Below are 22,818 nucleotides of genomic sequence, written 5' to 3'. Positions count from 1 at the left end.
GACACACGTTGAAGGCTGCATTGGAGGGAAGTTGCATGTACCGTTAATAGAGAGAATTTATGATTCGAAACTTGTTGATTAGTAACTGCGCGAGTTTGTTAACTTCTTTATAATCTTGAGCCTTCATACGCAGAAAACGTATGCATGTTTCTGCTTAGTAGTGTATATAAAAAAATATATATAAACTCTTTATTACGATATAAAATATGAAATAAAAAAATATAAATTTAAAAAAAAAATTTTATAGATGGAGGTTTCGAGACGAGGCAGTGCTCAAGGAACGGTCTTGTTTGCTGGTGCGTGGACGACGAGGGTAGAAAGATATCTGGCTCCATGGGTCCCTCCGAGAAGATTGACTGTAGATCGATAAGCAAGGCGCGCTCGCTTCCGGCGTCTTGCACCCCTCAACAGTGCGCTCAGGTTTGCCAGTACGGCTTCAAAACGGATGTCTTCGGTTGCCCGACTTGCGAATGCGACGATCCGTGCGAAGGGTGGGTATCGTTACGGTACAGCGGCGTAGATTAATCTCCTTTACTCGCGAGCAAACCGCAACTAATATTTTCTCTGAAAATATTGGAAAAGCTCTTCTTGCAAAAATCTTAAAGAGAGAATTATTAAATTGTTTTAAAAATTTATTAAGAGAAAACTATACTCCAAAAGGAAAAAGAATGACAGAAAATAAATAAAAAGATGTATTGTCCGAACGATGGAGGATGAATCGATCGCTTAATTAAATTAATATTCTTACAGATTTCCTTGCCCCGAAGGACAAGAATGTACTCTAAAGCGGGAAGACGGCTGTCCAGATTTTCTCTGTCCAACGAAACCGGAATGTAAACCTAGAAAGACCTACAAGAGTCCTTGTCTCTTTGGCACGCCGCTGATCGATCGGGATGGAAATGCCGCGACTTGTTCCGCTAACGAAACTTGTCCCGACGATTACAAGTGCACGGTGGTACCGGAAGCCGGTCAGTCGGTCTGCTGCCTGAAAGCCCCAAGCCTGGCCAAGGCACCTACAAGTAAATATATAGAGTTGTAAATTTGAGAGTTATATAAATATTTAAATATATTATAATTGAAAAATCTCATCGAGAATAACTTACCTTTTTTGTTAAATTTTCCTTTAAATTTTTTTTACGAAAAAAATGTTTCTTTTTCACCCGAAAATTTAGTGTGCGAGTATCTGCGAGATTTCAACGATCGCATGGAGGGTACAAGGGAAGGAATGTCTCTGGCGATTCCGGCGCCTCAGTGCGAGAAGGATGGCAGCTTCAAATCTCTACAATGTCGCAACAGCACGGATTGCAACTGCGTAAACCATCGCGGGGTGATCCTGAAGACCGGAGTGGACTCCACCGCCTTGGCCGATTGTAACGCCATCAAAGAGCTCACGCGAATCTGCAAGCACCTCTATTGCAACCTGATCTGTCCGTACGGCTACGAGGTGGACGCGGCCGGTTGCGAGCAATGTCGTTGCCACGAGCCCTGCCGCGACGTCGTTTGCGAGCCGCAAGAGACCTGCACGATGATCGACGTGAATTGCGGTCCGGATCAGTACTGTCCAGCGGTACCAGCCTGCTTGACGACCAAGCCGGGACAGTGCCCGTACCTCGTGCCGAGCTCGTCGAGCTGCGAGCTGCAGTGCAGCAATGATCAGGAGTGCTCGTCCGGAGACAAGTGTTGCTCGACCGGCTGCGGCACGCAGTGCGTAGCCCCTGTCATGGCCACGGCCTGTCAGCACGCCCGCGCGGTCGCCGAACACGCCGCCAGGGAATCGGGCGAGCCCGCTAGGAGGATCTACATACCCAGATGCGACACAAACGGCGCATTCGAGCCGTTTCAGTGTCACAATGGCGTGTGCTGGTGCGTGGACCAGGAGGGCAAGGAAACAGCGGGCACCAGAGTTCTCGAAGGAACCAAGCCGGGATGCGATACGCCTTCTAGATGCCCGGATATCGACTGCAAGCTCGATTGTCCGGACGGCTTTGAACTGGACGCGGACACCGGCTGTCCGACGTGCTCGTGCCGCGATCCGTGTCGCAGCGTGACATGTCGCGGCGAGAACGAGGCGTGCAGAATGGTCGAGGTAGCGTGTAGCGCGCCGCCGTGTCCTCCCGTGCCCGTTTGCCTGCCGAAGAAGGATAATCCGTGCCCGAACGGTTCGCCGTTACTCGAGCTGAACGGCTCGATCGCTACTTGCGGCCCTCACGGTCACCATTGTCCGACGACGCACAAGTGCGAGCTATCGCCCCTGGATGAGTATGCGGTATGTTGTCCGAAACCGCGGGAGGTGTGCTTTGAACCATCCAGGCGAGTACCGTGCAACCCGAGCGCAGGCTTCAACGAAACCGAGAGGTGGTTCTTCGATCCTGAACGTAACGAGTGTCGACAAAAGCACGAGTGCACTTTGGGCCACAACGACTTCTCCAGCAAGCTGGTATGCGACACCGTGTGTCCCGTGTTATCGCAATGCGAGAGGCTGCGCGAAAAGAACCTGAAGAGGTCTCAGAGGCTGAAGCAACCCACGTTCTTGCCCAAGTGCAATCCCGACAGCGGTACGTGGGAACCGGTGCAATGTTTGGAGCACGTCGGTGTCTGCTGGTGCGTCAATCGTAAGGGTCAGCCGATCAAGGGTTCGCTCATCAGGGGCGCCGAGCCAAAATGTAATTTCCGGCAAGCCAGACGAGGCGGTAGAGGACCGCAGGAAGTAGATCGTGAGATTCAGGCAATCATGGAGAACACTTTGCTGGACTTGGAGATGGACGAGCGGCGAGCGGGAAAGATGCTCGGGACGAGGTGTCAGGCGATGAAAGACAAGAATCACGTGCCGATAATATGCGATCCGCAGGGTAGATTCGAGCCCACTCAATGCGCCGGTGATACTTGCTGGTGCGTCGACGAAGCTGGTAATCAGCTGATCGGCTCCGAGCCGTTTTTCAAGGGAACAAGCATTTGCCGTAAGTATAGAAAAGAGATCTCTTTTTACCTTTTTCAATTAAAATATTTAAATTTCAATTAAAATTTTATCGTTACAAATATCCTCTTATAATAAAATTTCCTCTTAAAAATATAAATATAAATATAGAATATATAGAGATAGCTAGAATAAAATATGGAGTTTATACATGTATATAAAAATTGTTGAACTATATATATATTATATATAATTGTAATTATTATATATTAATTATAAATAATTTTAGTGCCCACGCCGGTCGAGGCCGTCGAGGTGACGTTGCGTTTCCCCGGTCGATTCCTCGCCGCAGATGAGGCACGATTCGCCGAAAAGGCCGAGGACTTTCTACACGAGCTCGGCGCAATACTTCGGAAAGGCGTGCGAGTGGACATCAATCAAGATTCGGCGATGCTGAGTTTCGAGATTGTCGGCGCGAATAAGGTAGACGTGGCGTTTCATCTGGAGGAACTCACGCGGATCCAGCAGCTATCTATGCTGGGTTCTTCCGCGGACGCGACGACCTCGCGCTTCATGCATCGCTCCACTCCCGTGGCGATGCAGAGTCGGATCGTTGCGTTGGAGCAACGCGAGATTCTCACGCAAGTGGAAACGCCGGTCTATCAAACGGCCACGCTCGTGCTTGCGGCAGGAAGCGCCTTCATTATTAGCAGCCTCGTTATTCTGCTGATGCTCTATCGTAAAAAGGTACTTATCGCGATATCTTAGGGGTCTGTTCTTTTCAGCTGCACTAGTTTAGAGTTTATCTCTTTTTTTTTTCCTACGTGAAGTAAAAGGAAGAAACTCAATCTAATCTGGTGCAGCTACTTTAGCTGAGAAGAACAGACCTCTTGGTTGTGAGATTTTATCGAGATTGTTTATATTGGATTTATAATACATTTATATATAGCGGTAAATGTGATAATTCTAATCTCATTTTCTTTAATGGAACTAGGCTGAATATTTAGCGTTTGCGGAAATAATCTTTAAAACATCAGCTCGTTGTTGAATCAAAGCAATTGGTTTGCAGATGAAAATGAAGGATTCCACAAAGATGCTTCCCGTGGACCAACATTTTCTCGCTTACAGCCAGCAACCGGTCTACGTAATATCCGGGACGGAGCAGGAGAAGGAGAAGGAAGCTGCGGCGCAGCAGATGCTGAAAGATATTCATACGTCGGATACCATTGTTGAAGCATAAAGCGATTTGATGCTCTTTTCACGTGGGTCATTTCCGCCTTGTGCGATAGTGATTCTAAAATTTCTGTCTTTGAAAAGTTTAAAAAAAAAGATTCAGATTTAGAGGAAGTGTAACATACATGGGTGCAGGGTTGTCAATCTCTAAATCCTTCGAAGCACGCGCGTTGATTTGACTTTTCGAAGTCGCGCGATAATCACATTTTTATTTTTAATCAACCAGTTAATCAACCTCATCATTGAGTCTCCCTCTGTCTCTGTCAAACTTTCTATGTAATCGAATATCAAATAAAATATGCAATCATATACGCATATTGACTTAACACACAAATATATTACAGGATTAGGACATAAATTGTTTTTTTTTTATTGATTATAATAATATGGAGAAAGAGAATATGACATAGACTATAGACAGAGACTCGAGAATTAATATTATGAGACGCGAATCACTGTCGTACACGGTATAATACGTAGTCAAAGCCGCGTCATGTATATTCCACTGTCATTTTTGTGCTATAATTTATTGTCCACACGAGATTATAATACAGTCTATAGATTCGACGATCGACCGAATAAGGCATATGTTATTTTCAGAAATTGCATACTAATCTATTATTAATTACACTGTAAAAAAAATATGTAATATATTACAGAAAAATATGTAAAATTACATAGATAATTCAATGTAATATTACACGATAAATGACGAAAATGCATAATTTCATTATTTATATTGTAACTTTATATACTTATTATTTGTACGTTGCTTATTATTTCGACGATTCTGGTATAAAGTGGCTTTGTTAGAATTATCGTTATCACTTATCTAAAGTAAGATACGTAAGATACATATTTTAGAAATCAAAAGCATTTATTTGCAAACAATGAGTTTGCCGATAGACGATAAATATTTGCGAGTCGATCGTCGAGAAACTAGACTGTGTTTTTAGGAATCATTTCATCATTCTCGCCAGTTTGTCTTCATCGTCCCTTCGATGTGGGAATCACTAACGTAAGGATGTCCCGGCTAACAATTAAATCATGAAAACTAGGATGTCGTTGCGTTATTAATACGTCGCGCGGATGTAAATATTAGATTTATATTGTGTTCGATTATTTATATAGACGAATAAAGATCGAAACTCTCTCCTGTTTTTCAAGAACAAGATTGTTCTTCTCCACAAAAACCTATATAAATTCTCATTTAGAACTTTACTATATTAATAAAGTAGATAAAATTGAGAATGATACCGTTTCCCTTCCTCTTCATAAAAAAATACTTTATTAGAAATGTACAATCTCCGTAAACGTTTTTGGCATTTTGCAATCTTTGAAATATATAGAGAAAATGTCATAAAATTATAAATAAAATGAATAAAAATTTCCACAAGCATATTGATCCGAAATCAAATTAATGCGTTGTATATATGTATGTTTATTAATTTGTATTGCATTTGATAGCGTCTAAAATAATTATTTTCTTTTTACAAGACAACAGTATGAAATTCAAATTTCGCGCGACATTATTTTGCAAATTCAGCTCGATGACATCATATCCAATTCACAAGCTCGCAATGCGCGTGCGCGTAGGATTTCCAATTTTAATGAATTTTATCTCATTTTAATCGCGCTTTGTGGCGTCTCGTAGATTTCAAACGTCTAATTTAAAATATAAATAAAATTGTGCAATATTTGGAGAAAGAGGAAAAGGGAGCGAAGCGAAGCAGCCGAAAGTCGATATAATCCGCTGTACATATTTCTATATATTAATTTATTGTATTGTATTCGATCCCGTCTACAATTATTTTCTTTTTACAAGACAACAGTATGAAATTCAAACTTCGCGCGACATTATTTTGCAAATTCAGCTCGATGACATCATGTCCAATTCACAAGCTCGCAATGCGCGTGCGCGTAGAATTTCCAATTCGAACGAACTTTATCTTATTCTAATCGCGCTTTCTCGTAGGATTTCAAACGTCTAATTTAAAAATGTCAAGCAAAAGTGAAACGTTAAAATTTTTGAGAAAAGAAGAAAAAGGACCGAGAACGCGAAGCGAAGCGGCGCGGCCGAAAATCGAACGGACGCGCGAATCGAAAGAGCGGCGTAAACGGCGGAGGAGCCGAGTCGCGACGGAGACGGCCGAGGGCGCCCGAGTCGCGGTCGACGTCGATCGGGCCGAGTCGTCGTTTGCGCGAGTGCGAACGACCAATCGAGCGGTTCTCGAACGGGTCGCCTTGCCGTTCGGGTTGGTCGGGGCAGTCTAGTACAAGAAGAAGGATCCTTCGAGTCGTCGGGGTGACGTTCTCGAAAAAGGGAGAGCCAGAAGAGAAAGGGCTACATGGCTACGTCTCGGTTGTCTCGCGATCGCTGATCCGGGAGCGACTCGAGGGTTGTGCGCGCGTCGCCGAGGGAAGGAGTTTCCGCGTCATCGTCTCGAGAACCGCCGTCGCCGTCGAGAAGAAATCTAACGTAGACGACGGAGGAAGCGCGAGGGAAGCCTGTGATGGGTGTCAGGAGGACAGCGAGGGGACGGGGGCAGGCTTCGTACTCGCGCCTCGCGGTCGTCGTCGCATCGTCGAGATCATCGAGATCCGTGCGCTGTCATCCCGCGGTCCTCGCGTCGCGCTCAGCACCGAAATCGGCATCGGCGCGCTGGTTCCTGTTATGCGCGCACGTCGAACGTCAGTCGGAGTGTTTATAACTGCACGGCGTTCTCGTCGGTGCTCGTGGCGGAGGGTGCAGGAGCAGGAAAGGGCGGCGAGGAGGAGAAAGAGGTGAAGACGAGACGGCCAGAAGCCGTCGAGAGGGGGCGAGCGAGAGAGAGAGAGAGAGACGTTCTTCGTCCGAAGACAGAGAGACAATTCCAGACTTCCCTCCTTGTTCTATCCGGATAATCTGTTCGCATCGAAGTGTCATCGGGCTCGCTCGCAGTGACAGTTCGTCGCTGGATATAGAGGGAGAAAGAGGGAGACGTATTTTCCGTGGCCTGTCATACTTGGTCATCGCGACAGACTCTCTCCACGATGTTCACGGGGACGATCAAGATCGAGATCTGCGAGGCGATAGGGCTCCGCGCGACCGACAGGCAGCGCAAGTTCTGGCAGGACGAACCTATACTCGACCCGTACGTGCAGATGGACGTCGACGAGAATCACCTGGACCGCTCGTCCACGAAACCCAAGACGTTCAATCCGATCTGGAACGAGAGTTTCACATACGAGGTGCAGGATGCGGTCACGCTGGGCCTCACCGTCTTCCACGACGCGGCACTGCCGCCAGATTACTTCGTTGCCAATTGCAGCATCCCCTTCGAGGAGCTCGTCACCCGTAATGGCAAAACCACCGACTTCTGGGTTAGTTTGCCAGTCGACTTCCTTTCATCCTTCGCTGCGTTTCAATCAGGGGGTTCATAAACATAAATTGCTATCGCAATGTTTTTTTCATTCCTCTTGATTTCATGTAATTCATCAAACGAATTAGTATTGCAAGTCGATATGCCTTGAACATTATGAATATTAAGTCAGAAAAATCAGATCAACTTACGATTAATGTTTAAACTTAATTTTGTGTTTTTTGCTTTATATTTTAGATTAATTATTTCTCTCTTCTTCTCTCTTTTTTTTTTGAATAATGTTACCAGATACTTTTTTTTATATGCTCTGAAAGAAAGCACTTATATTTTTAAACACGATACGTTAAGTATATAAGGCTTTTAATTATAGAGCGCACTATTAATTAATTTTTTTATCATGTTACACTGATGCATGGTGACAAGTTTTATAATGAAAAATTTCATATGTTTCACAGTAAATATTGTATAGTTAAATAGTTTGTCGCTTCACATATTTTATTATTAATATATCGATACATTCTATTCTTTTAAATTTGATAATTGATGGTAATATGAGTAAACATTTGCAGATTGATCTGGAACCTCAGGGAAAACTGAGAGTGAAGATAGACTTGCAATGGAATGATCAGGGTAAGAGAAAGATATCAACATCTGATAAATATAGTGTGTACGATATAACATATTTCAACTTATTACTAATATTTTAGATCGACAATCGAGTTGCGGTACGGGAGGCGATGCAGAAAGTATCAGTGGTAGAAGCATCGGCAGCGTCAACTCCAGCAAGGAATTGATGCCGCGCCGAGAATTTAAGGAGAGACAGGGCTTCTATCGTCGGAGGGGCGCGATGCGACGAAGGATTCATCAAGTGAACGGGCACAAATTCATGGCTACCTTTTTGAGGCAACCGACATTCTGTTCGCACTGCCGTGAATTCATATGGTATGTATGCTTATATGCCTACACTTGCTTCTCGTTGCTTTTCAAGATTTTACCCGCAAGTACTTCTCTCGATACAATCTTCGAAAGCCGAGTGCGTACTATTACGAGATATAATTGGGAAATAGGAGCATGCTTCCAGTGGTGGTATATTTCATTTGTAGTTACAGCTACAAGGAATATATTTGTAGCGGTTGTCAAAATTGATTAGTAATGCACACGAGATATATTGATCGATTACACCAAAGCAGGATTTACTTGGCCTTTTCTTGTAATCTAATTTAATAATAACAAGAGGAGATATATATTTATGAATTTGTATACAATGGTTAACGATGATTGCACAAGAAATATTAACTTATTATGAAAAATTATTTTAAAACACCTTTGACAAACACATACACAAATGTAGATGATAAAAGCAGAGCTTGGTATCGCTACAGTCAGGATGTATATATATTTGGAAGAAATTTCTTCCTTTTAGATAGATTGCATGCTTGGGTTTTACAAGTGCACATGCCTTATAATATAATCTGTCAAGTCCATTTAAAGATATCGAGGTGTTGGCGCATTCGTACATGAGCTGTTTCAATTGGCAATACTTTTTAATAAACAGCAATTAGTCTGTAAAATTTGGCAAGATACATATCAACAATATGATATTACATTCGATATTATATCATTCTTTTTTTTTTTTTTTTTTTTTTTTTCAATCAATCGCACAAGTCCTTATCAAGAGTCTAGAGTAAATGATGACTAAGTACGGTTAAAGGAGGCAAACGTATGTGTCTTAGAAGGGGTATCACAAAGATACGATGTGACGTGTTTTGTCTGTTGTATTTCAGGGGCTTGGGCAAGCAGGGCTATCAGTGTCAAGGTGAGAAGACACATACACTGTTATTAACAGATTATAATTACGTATCTGCTTGTGCCGCACTCTTATGTATGAATGTAGAGTAATTAGAAGTATGTGTTGCGATTAGTTTTACAATGAAAAAAATTACAACAACTTTATTGATTAATTTTAGTACAGCTTTTACATACTTTAACGTTTTATTTTTACAAGCAGCGCCTTACAATCGCCACCTTTGTGCACTTTTAGTTCACTGCCAACGTATACTTTTGATCTCGCCTTGGGATTAATTTGCTTTATGATAAAGTTTTCACAATTCACTCGTTGATTATTAACCATATAAAGATTTTGACGCTGATTAATGTAATGACTAATAACTACACAAGGTTGCTTCTGTGAATTATTTTATTTGCTATCGATTATTTGCTATGATATAAATTTGTGACCAATTAGGAGGAACTTTAGTTGATTGCATGTTGCTCTTTGATAAAAATTGCCAGATTATTCACGCTGTTTTAGAGCTCTCTAACTCATTTTCGATACTGCAGCTTTTGCCCATTCCCTATCGAGGTAATATTAGATATATTATGATTTATTTCTACGCTTACAATATAATTATAAATAATTTTTAGATGCGTTTAATCACGCATGTAACCAGCTTTGGACGTGCAATATTTAGCGTTATATTTCGAAGATTAATATTTCTATAAGGAGACATTTGTTGTAAATACTGTTTCAGTATGCACTTGCGTAGTTCACAAGAGATGTCACAAATTGGTGATAACCAAATGTCCAGGAATGAAAGATGAGGTAGGTCCATCTGTATTCTTTAAAATAATGTGACATAAGATAAAACGATATATTATCAACAATTTTTTGTGCATCAATATGTTTGAGACCTTTGTACATTATATTTATATTTATACATTCATGCTTTTCAATTAGTTACTTATTGATGTGTAATTTTAACTTTTTATTGATATATAACTATAATTTTAATAGAGATAAATATTTATTATATGTATATATAAGGTCTTTTTATGTCACAAATATAAATAATTTTATTATATTAAATTCTATCAATTTGTTACTTTTATTCTATTGATTTGTCATTTCTGTTTCTTTTTTTGTTTTTCGAATTATTCACTCAGGGTAAAGGAACTGGATTACAGTCGAATCAAGACACAGAGAGCACGCGCTTCAGCATAGACGTACCACATCGCTTTGTTGTTCATAATTACAAGAGATTTACATTTTGCGACCACTGCGGATCCCTGTTGTACGGTTTATTCAAACAAGGTTTACAATGCGAAGGTAAGTGGAATTTATATTAAAAAAAAATTCTCTTTAAAAAGGATAAAAAAGTATACATTAAACTTATCATATTTCTTTTTTGCGTTACAGCTTGTAACATGAACGTTCATAAACGATGTCAGAAGAATGTACCAAACAGTTGCGGTATCAATACCAAAGTTATGGCCGATATTCTGAAAACAATGAACATTTCCGCGGACAAGCAAGTCAAAACTCCGAAAATCAATTACAGAGAATCCGCGTGTCCGTCAACACCCACAGTTAGGGACGATATGTCGGACTTACAAGCGAAAGGAGCGGAAACACCAATTAATGCCAATGAAAACGCAGTGCCTGTTAACGGCAGTGAACAAAGAAAATTCGGAATAGACGATTTTAATTTTATCAAGGTCCTCGGTAAAGGCAGTTTTGGTAAAGTAATGTTAGTGGAACGAAAGGCTAATCCCGACGAGATTTACGCCGTGAAAATCTTGAGCAAAAACATCATTATACAAGACGACGATGTGGATTGCACAATGACGGAGAAGAGAATCTTGGCTCTAGCGGCAAAGCATCCTTTTTTAACGGCCATCCATAGTTGCTTCCAAACGACTGATCGACTTTTCTTCGTTATGGAATACGTGAATGGAGGTACGCGCACATTTTGCGAATAAAATATACGATAAATCACATTTTTTCTTTTACTCGCTAATATCGTATTTTTTTTCGCTCTATTTCAGGTGATCTCATGTTCCATATTCAGAAAGCTCGAAAGTTTGACGAAGCGAGGGCGCGCTTCTACGCGGCGGAAGTGACACTCGCCCTTCAGTTCCTGCACAAAAATCACGTTATATACCGCGATTTAAAACTGGATAATATATTGCTAGATTCGGAGGGACATTGTAAATTGGCAGACTTCGGAATGTGTAAAGAGAATATAATTGAAGGACAAACGACCACATCGACATTTTGCGGCACGCCGGATTATATAGCTCCCGAGATACTACAGGAACTGCAGTACGGTGCCAGCGTCGATTGGTGGGCTCTCGGCGTTTTGATGTACGAGATGATGGCTGGACAGCCGCCTTTTGAAGCCGATAACGAGGACGAGCTCTTCGAATCGATCTTACGAGACGATGTACTTTATCCGATATGGATTTCCAAGGAAGCCGTGTCTATTTTGAAAGGTTTTATGACTAAAAATCCTGCCAAGCGATTAGGTTGTGTCGTAGCCAATGGCGGTGAAAATGCCATAAAGGTCCATCCATTTTTCCAACACATGGATTGGGAAGCGCTTGAAGCGCGCAGAGTGAAACCACCGATTAGACCTAAAATTGTGAGTTCTATTTTAATATTTCATCTCTTTTTATATTCGATAAACAATAATGCGACAATTGTTTCTACATGACGCGTTGAATGTTTCAGAAAAATGAGAAGGACGCTATGAACTTCGATACGGAATTTACAAAGGAGGATCCCGTATTGTCGCCGGAAGGCATGGACGAAGTGAGCTACATCAATCAAGAGGAGTTTCGCGGTTTCTCCATGGTCAACAAGGATTTCAATCCAGCCAGGTTTGCAGCGCAATAAGAGATGATAAATCACTGTGGAGGATATGGAAAACCGAAAAATTAATATCGTCCTAATACTTCCCGCTTAATAAGGTGGCGAATGCGCTAAACAACGCAAAGTTGGATATCGGCGTCGTTTTGAAGCTGCTCGAGGTCTCCTTTGGCCAATTACGTCGATGGAGATGATACGTCTGTCCACCGCGAGGATGGAAGTATTCGACTAATTGAGGCACAATTGGCGGCGATCCGAAAAACTAAGAATTCGGAAATGTTTAGCCAAGCCATCGGGAGAATACCGGAATTTCGTTTTCTTGAGAATTTGCGTTTTCGTGGAGATATTTTTTAGCCGTTGCAGGGACGCGACTGATTGATTCGGCATGAAAGGCGCATTTTATTAGGGCATATTGTACGAGATTGGCAGAGATTGCAAATTTTTTACTATCATTTTTGCGAGGAGCGCTAGAGTCGGTATTGCCGGAAGTAGAGACAGTAATCGAGAGAGTTTTATGTACGATGTCCTGTATTAGAACAGGAATTGCTGGGAAACGCAATTGCCGTTCATTTTTAACGCGATACAAATGAAAGAAAAGATGTAGGCTCTCGTACAAAATGGTATGAACGATCGCTGGGCGATCAACGATTCACTTTGTGAAGTGATATATATACCTAAATTATATATTTAATGTTATTAGAAACGCGCAATGGGATTCCAATTTCGTATAGATTTATATAAGATAGGCGATTGAACAAATTTGGAATACCGGTCTTTGCCGGCTTTTCTAATCTTTTTGGTTTTTATTTTTTATTTTTTATTTTTTTTTTATTTTTTTTTATTTTTTTTTTTTTTAGTAGAACATTTTTTTTATTTTGTCGATTTTGACACGATTGTGCATATAAAGTTTTACTTTCGTTGTTTTTTTTTTAAATATTATAAACTCGTAATTGGGTTTTGATCTGACGACATTTAATATTGCGTTAAATAGATGTGTAAATCGAATTTATACTTACACATAACGGCTTGGCACTTAAAACGTATTTTCTTGTTTCAAAAAATCTCTGTTATGAGAAAATAACATATACGAAAAAAGTGAATAATGTCCATGGAAAAAATTTTAAATTTAACTGAATATTGCTTAAAAAATAAGTCGAGTTTAGTTCTTTAACAAAAACGTAGAATTTTTGACGGATTCGCGCTACGACGAAGACTGAACGTAAGCTGGGCTTAAGTTTTAAGTAATTCCAACATTTATAAATGACGAGTTTATGTGTATAAGAATCTGTGCGTTAGGATAGATAAAAGCAGCGTAGAGAGAGAATCGAAACATCGGTTCTCGTTTCGTCTGGCTGTTGTCCAGCGCCGGTCGAACGAGGTCGAAAGTTTTCGTCGAGCTTTACACATATACACGTACATATATATACACACACACACACACACACACACACACAAATACACACAGAGGAGCATCTCGCAGCGCTTCTCCGATAGGATTTAGATAAAAAAAAATATATATATAACAATCGCGCTCGCGTGATAGAGATCGAGCAGGATACGATCTAAATCGGGCGGGCGCGCGTCATTTCATACTTAAGTAGACTTGAGCGCGATCATTATAGATTGAAAGAGAGTCCACTGGTGGTCTCCAATCAAAGTACATAAAAATATAGATTATATCCATATGTATATGCATGTGCTTCTATATATATGCGTACAGGGACACATGCACATATATATAAATCTAATTTATTTTAGTAAGGCACGGAGACAAGCGAGAGGGGGGCGATCGTAACACTCTAAAAGAAAGCAGAAAGGAACAAACTCTCGCGGCGAGCATAATATATATATATATATATATATATATATATATATATATATATATATATATATAAATTTGCACTTGCGATTCTCGGCGCCTCTTACGATTTTTAAAAGGCGCGTGAGGTGCATATATATATTACCAGTATATAGCCATCGATATAATACACACACATTAGAAAGAAGGAAAGAAAAAGAGAGAATGTATATTATATAGAAAAGAGAGAATGTATATCATAGAGAAAAATATCAAATTTACCAAAATGCCGAGCAAAGAAGCAGCAAGTCCAACTAGCGATTTTGATGCACCTTCCGCGATCCTTAAATGTGTTGTCTCTAAGTAGGTATCTTTGAACACAGGCTTGAAACTCGTGTACTTAATCTACATAGTAAGCTGAAAGCTCTTTAGATACAAGAGTGGGTAATAGTAATATTTTGTTAGTGACTTTTAAGCACGTGGCACGTTGACGTTGTAGTTGCGTATTAGTAAACATCTCCCTCGTTTTCTCGGGTCGGCGTAATTTCGCCCGCCAGGGATGGCGAGGACAGGGAGGAGTGAACACGCGAGAGGTGCATAAAATATATTCAGTGTGCGTCGAAGTGTGCATCGTTCAGTTCGCGCCAAAGATTCTAATCTCGCGCGTTATCCAACGTGTACGCCGCGAGAAGTTTTTTCCAGCGAACCGAACAAATTGTCAAAGCCCCACTTTTCGAATACCATACGGTCTTGGATCTTTGGCGCGAATGCGAGAAAGTTGCCATTCTGATGATTCTAATAACGCATAGAGATAGAACGATAGAGGTATAGCGATAAGTTGTAAACAAAACAAAAAAACAGAAACTTTAGTGTTTAAACGTAGTAATTGTGAAGCGAGAGAATTCGACATGCAGCGTCAAAATCGTGCGAATTATTTATTAGCGGGAATCTCTTTGGCGCGTGCCTCCGTCGACGAGCTGCTTTGGGCAACAATTCTCTCAAAGCTCCGGGTTTTGTAGCCTCCTCATCCTCCAATTGATAGGAGTAACGCGGCTCGTCGACGACGACGCGTGTCGACTCGGTGTCGTGATATATCGTCGTTGTTGTGTAAACGTACATTTTTATGTCCTTCCTAGATCTTAGACCCGCGAATAAGAAAAAGAGCACCCACGTTGAAGGGATGGAAGGACTGTCCTCGTTTCCCGGACACCGTGCGAACTTGCGTAATTGCCGACGCGCGTTTCGAGCCTGTGCAGGACTCGAAGTGCGGGATTCTTGCGCATCTCGTTCAAGGACAATCGGGAGGTGTCCGGGAAAAGGGGTGTCCGTGACCATATACGTCGTTGCACGATTTTTAGATCCTATAAGACGTAAGACGTGCACGTTGCCGGTACACAAACGCGAAGAGCTAACATGTATGTATAATATATAATTAAGGTGCAAAACACATAATGCTCGTCGCTTCCGCGCGTCATCATCATTGTCATCATTATTGTCACGATAATCATTATCATCATCATCATCATCATCATCATCATCATTATCATCAACAATGGTCGCATCGGGGCGAACGTTGTGGCCGATCGTTCCAACAGCTTTCGCTTGTACAGCAATAATTATTGACCAGGAAATTATAGTGTTCTAAGCGTAACAAGGGTATTGACTGTCCGATCGAGACCGTGTCGATACTTTTATTTTTTTTTTCCATGTGTACATCTTCGCGTGTATATTGATTCACAATAGAAGCGCGCTACGTCGTCGTCCTCAGCACCTTGAGGCTCGACGACGTAATCGAAAATTTATTAATTAGCGTTACTCGTCCGCTTATGTCTGTCGGCGTTTTTTTTTTTCGTCCCGTGAAACTTATATCTACTTATCTATTTTATTCGGCCCGTCGACGCGATAGAAAAAACCGTCTCGATGTAAAGGTACCTGATGAGGGCGCAAGACGATCCATGATCGTTGATCTCTAATCATGTTTGACCACGTCGCGAATGTAGAGAGATGTGGCGAGCGTTATCGGAACAATTATCGATTAAAAAAAACTCTCGCTTTGAAGAGTATCTACGCTAAGAGAGAATGTTGCTGGTGATTGAGGACTCGAGAGAGAGAGAGAGAAATAGCTCGCTCGAAGCTTCGTCGACGTATGTGCATTTACTATAAATCTAGTCAAAACGGAGATTTACGGAATAAGTCAGCTTTTTTGAAGATTCAAGTTAACGAGGAGGATGAATCAAATTCCAGAGAAAGGAAGAAGGAGCGAGTGAGAAAGAAAGAGACGGGTTAGTCCGGCCTACGCTTTAAAAAAAGAGAAAAAAAAACATTTAAGACGGTCTCGTGCGTTATTTCGAAAGAAAATTACAGCTATATCGTGTACCTATGTATTGTTACTAGTGTCTAGGATTATGATGTGTATGTGTATTAAATCCGTAAAAAAAGCTGATATCTTGCGGGCGGAGACGACTCTTCTCTCCTTGAACTTAGATATATCGAGTGCAAATCGAATGTGTATTTGTATTTTTTTTTGTGCCGCGCCGCGTCTCATTAATTATATTATTTTATTTATTATCGCAGTTTAAATACATGGCGCTTGTATTTATATATATTATACGTAATCTCGATGATCGCTGAACGGAGATTTCTCTACGAAAGAACAATTGCCGTCCTCAGCACATCGATTCGACAAAAAAAAAACCGACGTGACGTCAAAAATTCTCTTCGGATCTCAGTGAATCTTGTGATAAACTCGAGAACACCTCGAATATAAATCGAATGTTGTTGCCCGTATGAACGATTTCTAAAGTTCATGTTAGACGGTATCTCCTAACTTGTCTTCGACGGCCATCGAGAGAACGGATTTACATCATGGTTTATTTCTTTTATCAGGTTTTGCTAATTTTTATTCCTTCGCGGCGTCACGTTCTTCCATTAATTTTCGCGACAAAATGGATTAAGCGTTTTAATTTACACAGTAGTATTATACTCTTCCCCAAAGTTGCTCGCGTGAATTTTTATTGGGACATTATCGAAATGTTCGCTCGTTACGACTAAGTCGACAAACTCTTTGTTAAACGCATCAAATTAATTACTCTTCCATTACGATGAATCGAATTACGTATTTTTATTTGTACGTTTGTATACAAAGTCAGCTTGGTTTAATTAATGTATGAATGTATTTCTACACGAATCGATAAACTTGTCGTTAAGATTTTTACATATTAATTGATGGGAATTTGTGTGCATTTTATAGCACTTTCATTTTTATAGATTTTTTTTTTTTTAATTAATGCAGTTGTACTTTCGAGGGAGAAAATTATCGTTAAAGTATTATTTATTTGGCTTGATATATATAATTTCGACGATAGTGTTCCACCTCGATTCTCCTCGATCTAGTGTCTGTCGTGAGATTTTTTTGTAACGACTAGTCAATCCTTTAATGCACAAAGAACTGTTGTTATGCAGGTCATCGCTATTTTACTGCATCGTCTGCCTGCATCTACCTGCGTTATATTCTATTTAGAGAATACAGAGAACTTGTATTACATTTGTTGGAGAGACTGAGTGTGCTTGAGAGTAAAAAGATATATATCTTCGGAACGAAAAATTCGACAAGGCAGGGTGCAAATGCGTGGATTTGATGTTAATGTGTAAGTTGATGTACGCCTATATATATATATATATATATATATATATATATATATATATATATATATGAATATGTATATGTTATATGAAGGCGCGCATCAACAAAAATGATATAAATTATAATGTAAGAAAAAAAAATAAGAGAATTAACATTGTTGCAATATAGAGTAATTAAGTGAGTAATTAGGGTCTCTTGTGACTATCGACGATGGTACCTTTTTCCTTTCTAGGAGATATATAATTTATAAGGATATATGTATATGTTACATAACGCATAACGCGCATTGTGTCCTTTTCGTTTCTTCAGACCTGCGTTAAAGTCCCCAAGTTTGATTTCAGTTCAACGATCTTGGTATCATTGCTTTCTGAGAGGATCAGGAGGAGAGAGAGGGAGAGGATCTCGAAGATATTAAGAATAAGATAGGATAAAAAAAGGGACCAATGTCGCTGAAACCGAATGAGAATATCCTGGATTTTATCCTGGGTCTGAGAAATGAGAAGAACGTCGCGCGCGTGTGTGTGTGTGTATATTATGTATATACATACATATATATATATATATATATATATATATATATATATACATATACATACACACACACACACACATACACCAGAACTCCGTATATCGTCTTATGCCTGTGTGCACGATGTGTTGGATAAAAAAACATTCTAAAAAAAAGAAAAATGGGAAAAAAAGAAAAAAAGAAACGCTTCTCGGGTAAAAGAGTCTGCGTTAATAATCAGCACCGGGGTTCCACTTTTGGTAATGTTAGGCTCGACGATCACGCCGTGTACTTTGTAATAATGTAAAAATTGAGAAAAATCACTTGTGCCAGGCTTAGAAAGAAAAAAAGAATCATAATTACGAAAGTGTAATTTGCAAGCGTTATTACAACTCTTTGTTCGTGAACCGAAACGAACGAGCGGCTTTCGTGGCATTAATTTCGTTCATTCTGGAATCTGTTGCCCGAAAATTAAATTACACGTTACACTACACATACACACGCATACACACGATATCATGGTACGTTTGTAAACCGGAAATGCAAAACTCAATGTACGAATGCCAATATTTTATTATTCACACTTTTGCACTTTCCGTTTTTTTCTTTTCTTATAATCTGCAAATTAGTATTTTGCTTTTATTTTTGTGCAACTGTAATAATTTTTCGCGTTTCTTTTTCCTTACGTAGATTTTATATCTTCAATTTTCTAAAAAAAATTTTTCTTCGGGCACAATATATTGCATAATTTTGCGTTTTCGATCTACATTTAATTAGAATTAGATTTATTAAAAATAAAAATCGGATTATTTGTGTCTCTATGTTACTTAATATAAAGCTTAACTGAATGTACCTTGCGATTTCTTAAAATATCTCGCAAATTATATCAATGCACAATTTAACGTTCAACCAAAAAACGTACACCTTCCTCCGATAACACAAAATGGATAAAAAAAAAAGAGAGAAATCGAGGAAAACAGCCGTCCGCAATAATCGAAAAATATAGAAACAGACGGGTAAAAAATTGAGCGAAACACTCTGAAGAAATAAAGATGATCGCTGCATTATATAATTGCGCTAACTTATCGTTAACTTTGTATGTAGCAAAAAATATATATAAGATATGTATTACGTTGATTGTCGTTAAACGGCTTTGCGTAACAAAAACTCGCGTATGTAATCTTAAAATGAAAGATCGGGAATTGCTTCGTTTTAGGAATACGTCCCCTCTTCTCCCACAAATTATTAACTCCGGATATATATATATAAATCAATATATTATATATATATAAAATTATGTTGTGAGTGTTGTTATATTAAATACTATCATTATATTTATTATATATCTGTTGTAGAGACTTAAAATTCGCACTCTATTTGCGCCACACTTATTATATTCGCCGGGAAAAAAAGTAAACGTGACACACGAAACACACAAACATGTATTTTTTTATACGCATATATAACACGATGCTTATATATTCCGAGAAGAAGATAAATCGTCTCGTGTTATTTCAGACACTCGCGCGTATAATCTATATTTTGCGTAATCTATTTCGAATATAATAGCGTTTGTTAGTTTTTTGTACAGTGCAATGTTGTTATATTCGGGAGTATTTGCATCGCTCGCGCGACAGTGCAGGGCCTCTTAATCCTGAACGAATCACGCATACAGGTAAACAAATAAATAAATACGCATAACTAATCGTCAGAATAAGGGAAAAATGAAAAAAAAGCGAGGAAAAACGAATGATCCCAAGCACATCTCTTCATCTTCGCGAAGAAAGAAAATCTTCTTTATTCCCGACGTTCAACCTGCGTTATCAATTATTCATATGCTGATTCTACACTCGATATGAATTATACTCAAGCCTATCTCGTCGCAATAGATACCGGATATGTAAATCTATGTGCGTGTGAGTGTGCGTGTAGACATGATGTGCACGAGAAAGAGTGGCCGAAATCGAGAGAAGTCTGAGAAAAAAAATTAAATTATAATTTATAATACATTTATAAGTATAATAATTGTGATAGAGAGATGCGCGCGCGTGTAAAACCGGCTCTCGCAAACTTCGTTAGCGCTTCTTCTTCAATTAATTGGTGATTAATTTGTAACTTTCGCGCATAAAACATTTTGTAATAATCCTTTTACGGTTTTATGAAAAGTTACAATTACTCTACTTATCTGCAAGTTGGTTGCCAAAGACAAAAAAAAGAGAACGAGACCCGTTTTGCATCCGCGCTGTTAGAAATGTTACGATTAGCGAATGTTACGATTATGAATGAGCATTATCGATTTCTTGTATTTATATATCTCGTTAACCGTAGTAAATATATAAAAAAATATATATATATATTATATTATATATATATATTAGATTATCGAGTGTTATTATCTGGTGCTCTGAAGGTCGACATGTTCTCTCCAGGTATTTCCTCGATCTGTGTTTTTCAGCCGTTTCATCATGATCTCACAAGAAATCTTAACAAGTCTTAATTTTTATTAATACGTCGGAGGGAATATGCGGCTGTCATATCGTATAGCTAAATGATGTATACTTTGTTGCATATATATATATATATATATGTTTACATATTTTTACATATGTATACATATATGTATTTGATTTATGTAGCGTGTCACGGACTGGCGATCCACGCGAATCGTTGTAAAATTGTTTTACGTAATGTTACGTTTCATTATTTCGTAATACTTAATAAAGTGTTGTAATTTACACGATCGTCGGTCTTTTGTGACGCGGCAAACGGCCGTTTCTCGCTTTTCGAAAGGCAAAAAAAAAGGAAGAGATGCTTGAAGGACTGAATCACACGCGTGTGTATTAACGCTTTCGGTGTTTTCTTATGTAGAGATAATCTCACACACAGGCTGTAGCGTGTTAGAAACTACCCGGTGCACGAGATACCTGTGTTTTTTTCTGCGAGAGAGGCATTTTTTCCTCTGGATGTATCATCCGGAGCGACGAATTGCTTGTTTCGGGACACGCCGTCTTTCTCTCTACGTATCCCTAAAGAATCTCAGCGATTTAATTATTGCAAGTGCCAAAAAAAGAAAAAAAAAGAAAGAGAAACGCCAGCGAATGTAAATCGTGTCCTCGTATGCGCATATGGGATACACACACGCACACACACTCTTCTGTACAAATTCCACGGCAATCTGATAAGTACTTAAGGCTCCTGGCTCTTCACCGATCATGTTGAGATCGTGACGTCAGAAGCGAGAAAACACATGCTCAAAATTCTTCTGTGCCATTTTTAGATGAAAAGATATTTCGATGAAACACTACTTCAGGTGGCTTTAGCACACTTTTAAAATAGTTCGAGAAAACTATCCTTTTCCTTTTATAATCAAGCAACAGTTTTACAATGATTGTAATACGAAGTGCAGTTCGTCTGGTCTTTGCACATACGCATTCCGTGACAAAGTCTGATATCATTTTACGGTTGTTGCTTGACTGCTGAAGTATAGTTTTCGAGGCATTTTAAGAGTGTGCTAAAGCCATCTGAAATATCTTTTAATTAAAAATGACATTTAAAAATTTTCAGCGTGTGCCTTCGTCTCTGACATCACAATCCAATACATGGTCATGGCGAGGAGCCAGGAGCCTTAAATTAATAAACTACTCGCACACGCAATGCTAATAAATCTTTGACTAATAGATCAAAATATAATTAATATGTTATATAAATAAATGCATTAATATTATAATTATATATAAAAAAAATATATAGGCAGATTTATTTATAATCGATCGGCTTGTATGCATATAAATTATAATATGATATATATATTTATATAATATTCACACACCACAAATCGACACTATCGCGTACTAGAGAAATCATTCTATTCCGGCGTAAGGTCACCTTGTATACAAAATGAGTAGAATGAGAAACGGAGAGAGAATTTAAGGTGTGGAAAATCGAGAAATCGAACGAGTCAAAAACCATATTTATACGGTAAAATTAGGGGAAGAGCACATCTTGGAAAATATTGAGATTGAAAGAGACAAAGTGGCAACAAACGAATGAAATAATGCAATTATCCACATTAACGACATACAAATAGATGTGGTTATTTATCGCCATAATTAATTATCACGGTATAATTATTACAATTTTATTATTCGTCGACCATTATTGTGTAATCGCTAGCGTTAATGTTATTATTTTTTTAATTACAATAATTATTGTTATTATTGTGGCGAATTATTTAACGCAAGTCTAAACACGTACGCGCGTGCACAAATTGATTGCCTCTGTCCTTGCTGTCTTGATTTGGCTTCCTCGGTGCTGTGGCCACAAAGCTGTGTAGGATTAAACGCGAACGCAAGAGATACATATATAAAATATATATGTTGTAATAAAGAGATAAAAAATATAACTGACACCAGAGTTAAAACTGGCTCGTGTCGCACAAGCAATTACACGGGCAATCGCCAAAGGGAGCGAACACTGTTATTTGTCTGATTATTGTCTAAAGAATCACAAATAAAAAGAAGATATAGATAATTATGCTTTTGTTTATCATTCTTTAAACATCCGTGCGATATTGTCCAAAGTTGTGTAGAAATTGTCATTTGTAGAATTTTAGAACTGGCGCCACTTCTTACATAATTATATTCTGGCTCACATTTTAATTTGAGAATTTTTTACTTTTTTGAACGATAATTTTATTGTTTGTCTGCAATTTT

The 22,818-nt window shown here is 39.1% G+C and overlaps 2 protein-coding genes across 7 annotated transcripts in view; both read left to right on the top strand.

Annotated features, from left to right (window-relative positions):
- LOC114933676 (uncharacterized) overlaps window positions 1–5,546 on the top strand; it is a 33,655-nt gene extending 28,109 nt beyond the window's left edge. For all 4 annotated transcript variants that reach the window (XM_085484260.1, XM_085484257.1, XM_085484259.1 and 1 more), the window contains 5 exons: window positions 248–491; window positions 751–1,019; window positions 1,173–2,957; window positions 3,204–3,661; window positions 3,984–5,546. In XM_085484260.1, the coding sequence (XP_085340386.1) occupies window positions 248–491; window positions 751–1,019; window positions 1,173–2,957; window positions 3,204–3,661; window positions 3,984–4,154 (2,927 nt within the window). In that variant the 3' untranslated portion in view covers window positions 4,155–5,546. The remainder of the gene's footprint in view (window positions 1–247; window positions 492–750; window positions 1,020–1,172; window positions 2,958–3,203; window positions 3,662–3,983) is intronic.
- A 790-nt stretch (window positions 5,547–6,336) lies between these two features.
- Pkc98E (Protein kinase C) lies at window positions 6,337–22,636 on the top strand. Of its 3 annotated transcripts, XM_029306173.2 has the most exons (10): window positions 6,337–7,510; window positions 8,079–8,139; window positions 8,217–8,451; window positions 9,294–9,325; window positions 10,041–10,111; window positions 10,453–10,615; window positions 10,706–11,245; window positions 11,335–11,930; window positions 12,020–12,168; window positions 12,259–22,636. In XM_029306173.2, the coding sequence occupies exons 1-10, from the start codon at window positions 7,181–7,183 to the stop codon at window positions 12,272–12,274; spliced, it is 2,193 nt and encodes a 730-aa protein (XP_029162006.2). In that variant the 5' UTR covers window positions 6,337–7,180; the 3' UTR covers window positions 12,275–22,636. The 3 variants fall into 3 exon arrangements, with proteins under 3 accessions (XP_029162006.2, XP_029162059.2, XP_085340531.1); XM_029306226.2 differs by having other exon boundaries at window positions 10,474–10,615; window positions 12,020–22,636; XM_085484405.1 differs by having other exon boundaries at window positions 12,020–22,636.
- Window positions 22,637–22,818: the final 182 nt, after the last annotated feature.

Source organism: Nylanderia fulva, unplaced genomic scaffold, assembly GCF_048542155.1.
Source record: "Nylanderia fulva isolate GAGA-0341 unplaced genomic scaffold, ASM4854215v1 Scaffold3, whole genome shotgun sequence".
Taxonomy (NCBI): Eukaryota; Metazoa; Arthropoda; class Insecta; order Hymenoptera; family Formicidae; genus Nylanderia; species Nylanderia fulva.
Note: the sequence above shows the minus strand (reverse complement) of the source record. Positions and strands in the feature narration are given on the sequence as shown.

Excerpts from the sequence above, each read along its gene's own strand:
- Pkc98E (XM_029306173.2), top strand. The coding sequence starts at position 7,181 with ATGTTCACGGGGACGATCAAGATCGAGATCTGCGAGGCGATAGGGCTC. Across the intron at positions 7,511-8,078 it reads GCAAAACCACCGACTTCTGG|ATTGATCTGGAACCTCAGGG; the intron begins GTTAGTTTGCCA and ends AAACATTTGCAG. Across the intron at positions 10,112-10,452 it reads GTCCAGGAATGAAAGATGAG|GGTAAAGGAACTGGATTACA; the intron begins GTAGGTCCATCT and ends TTATTCACTCAG.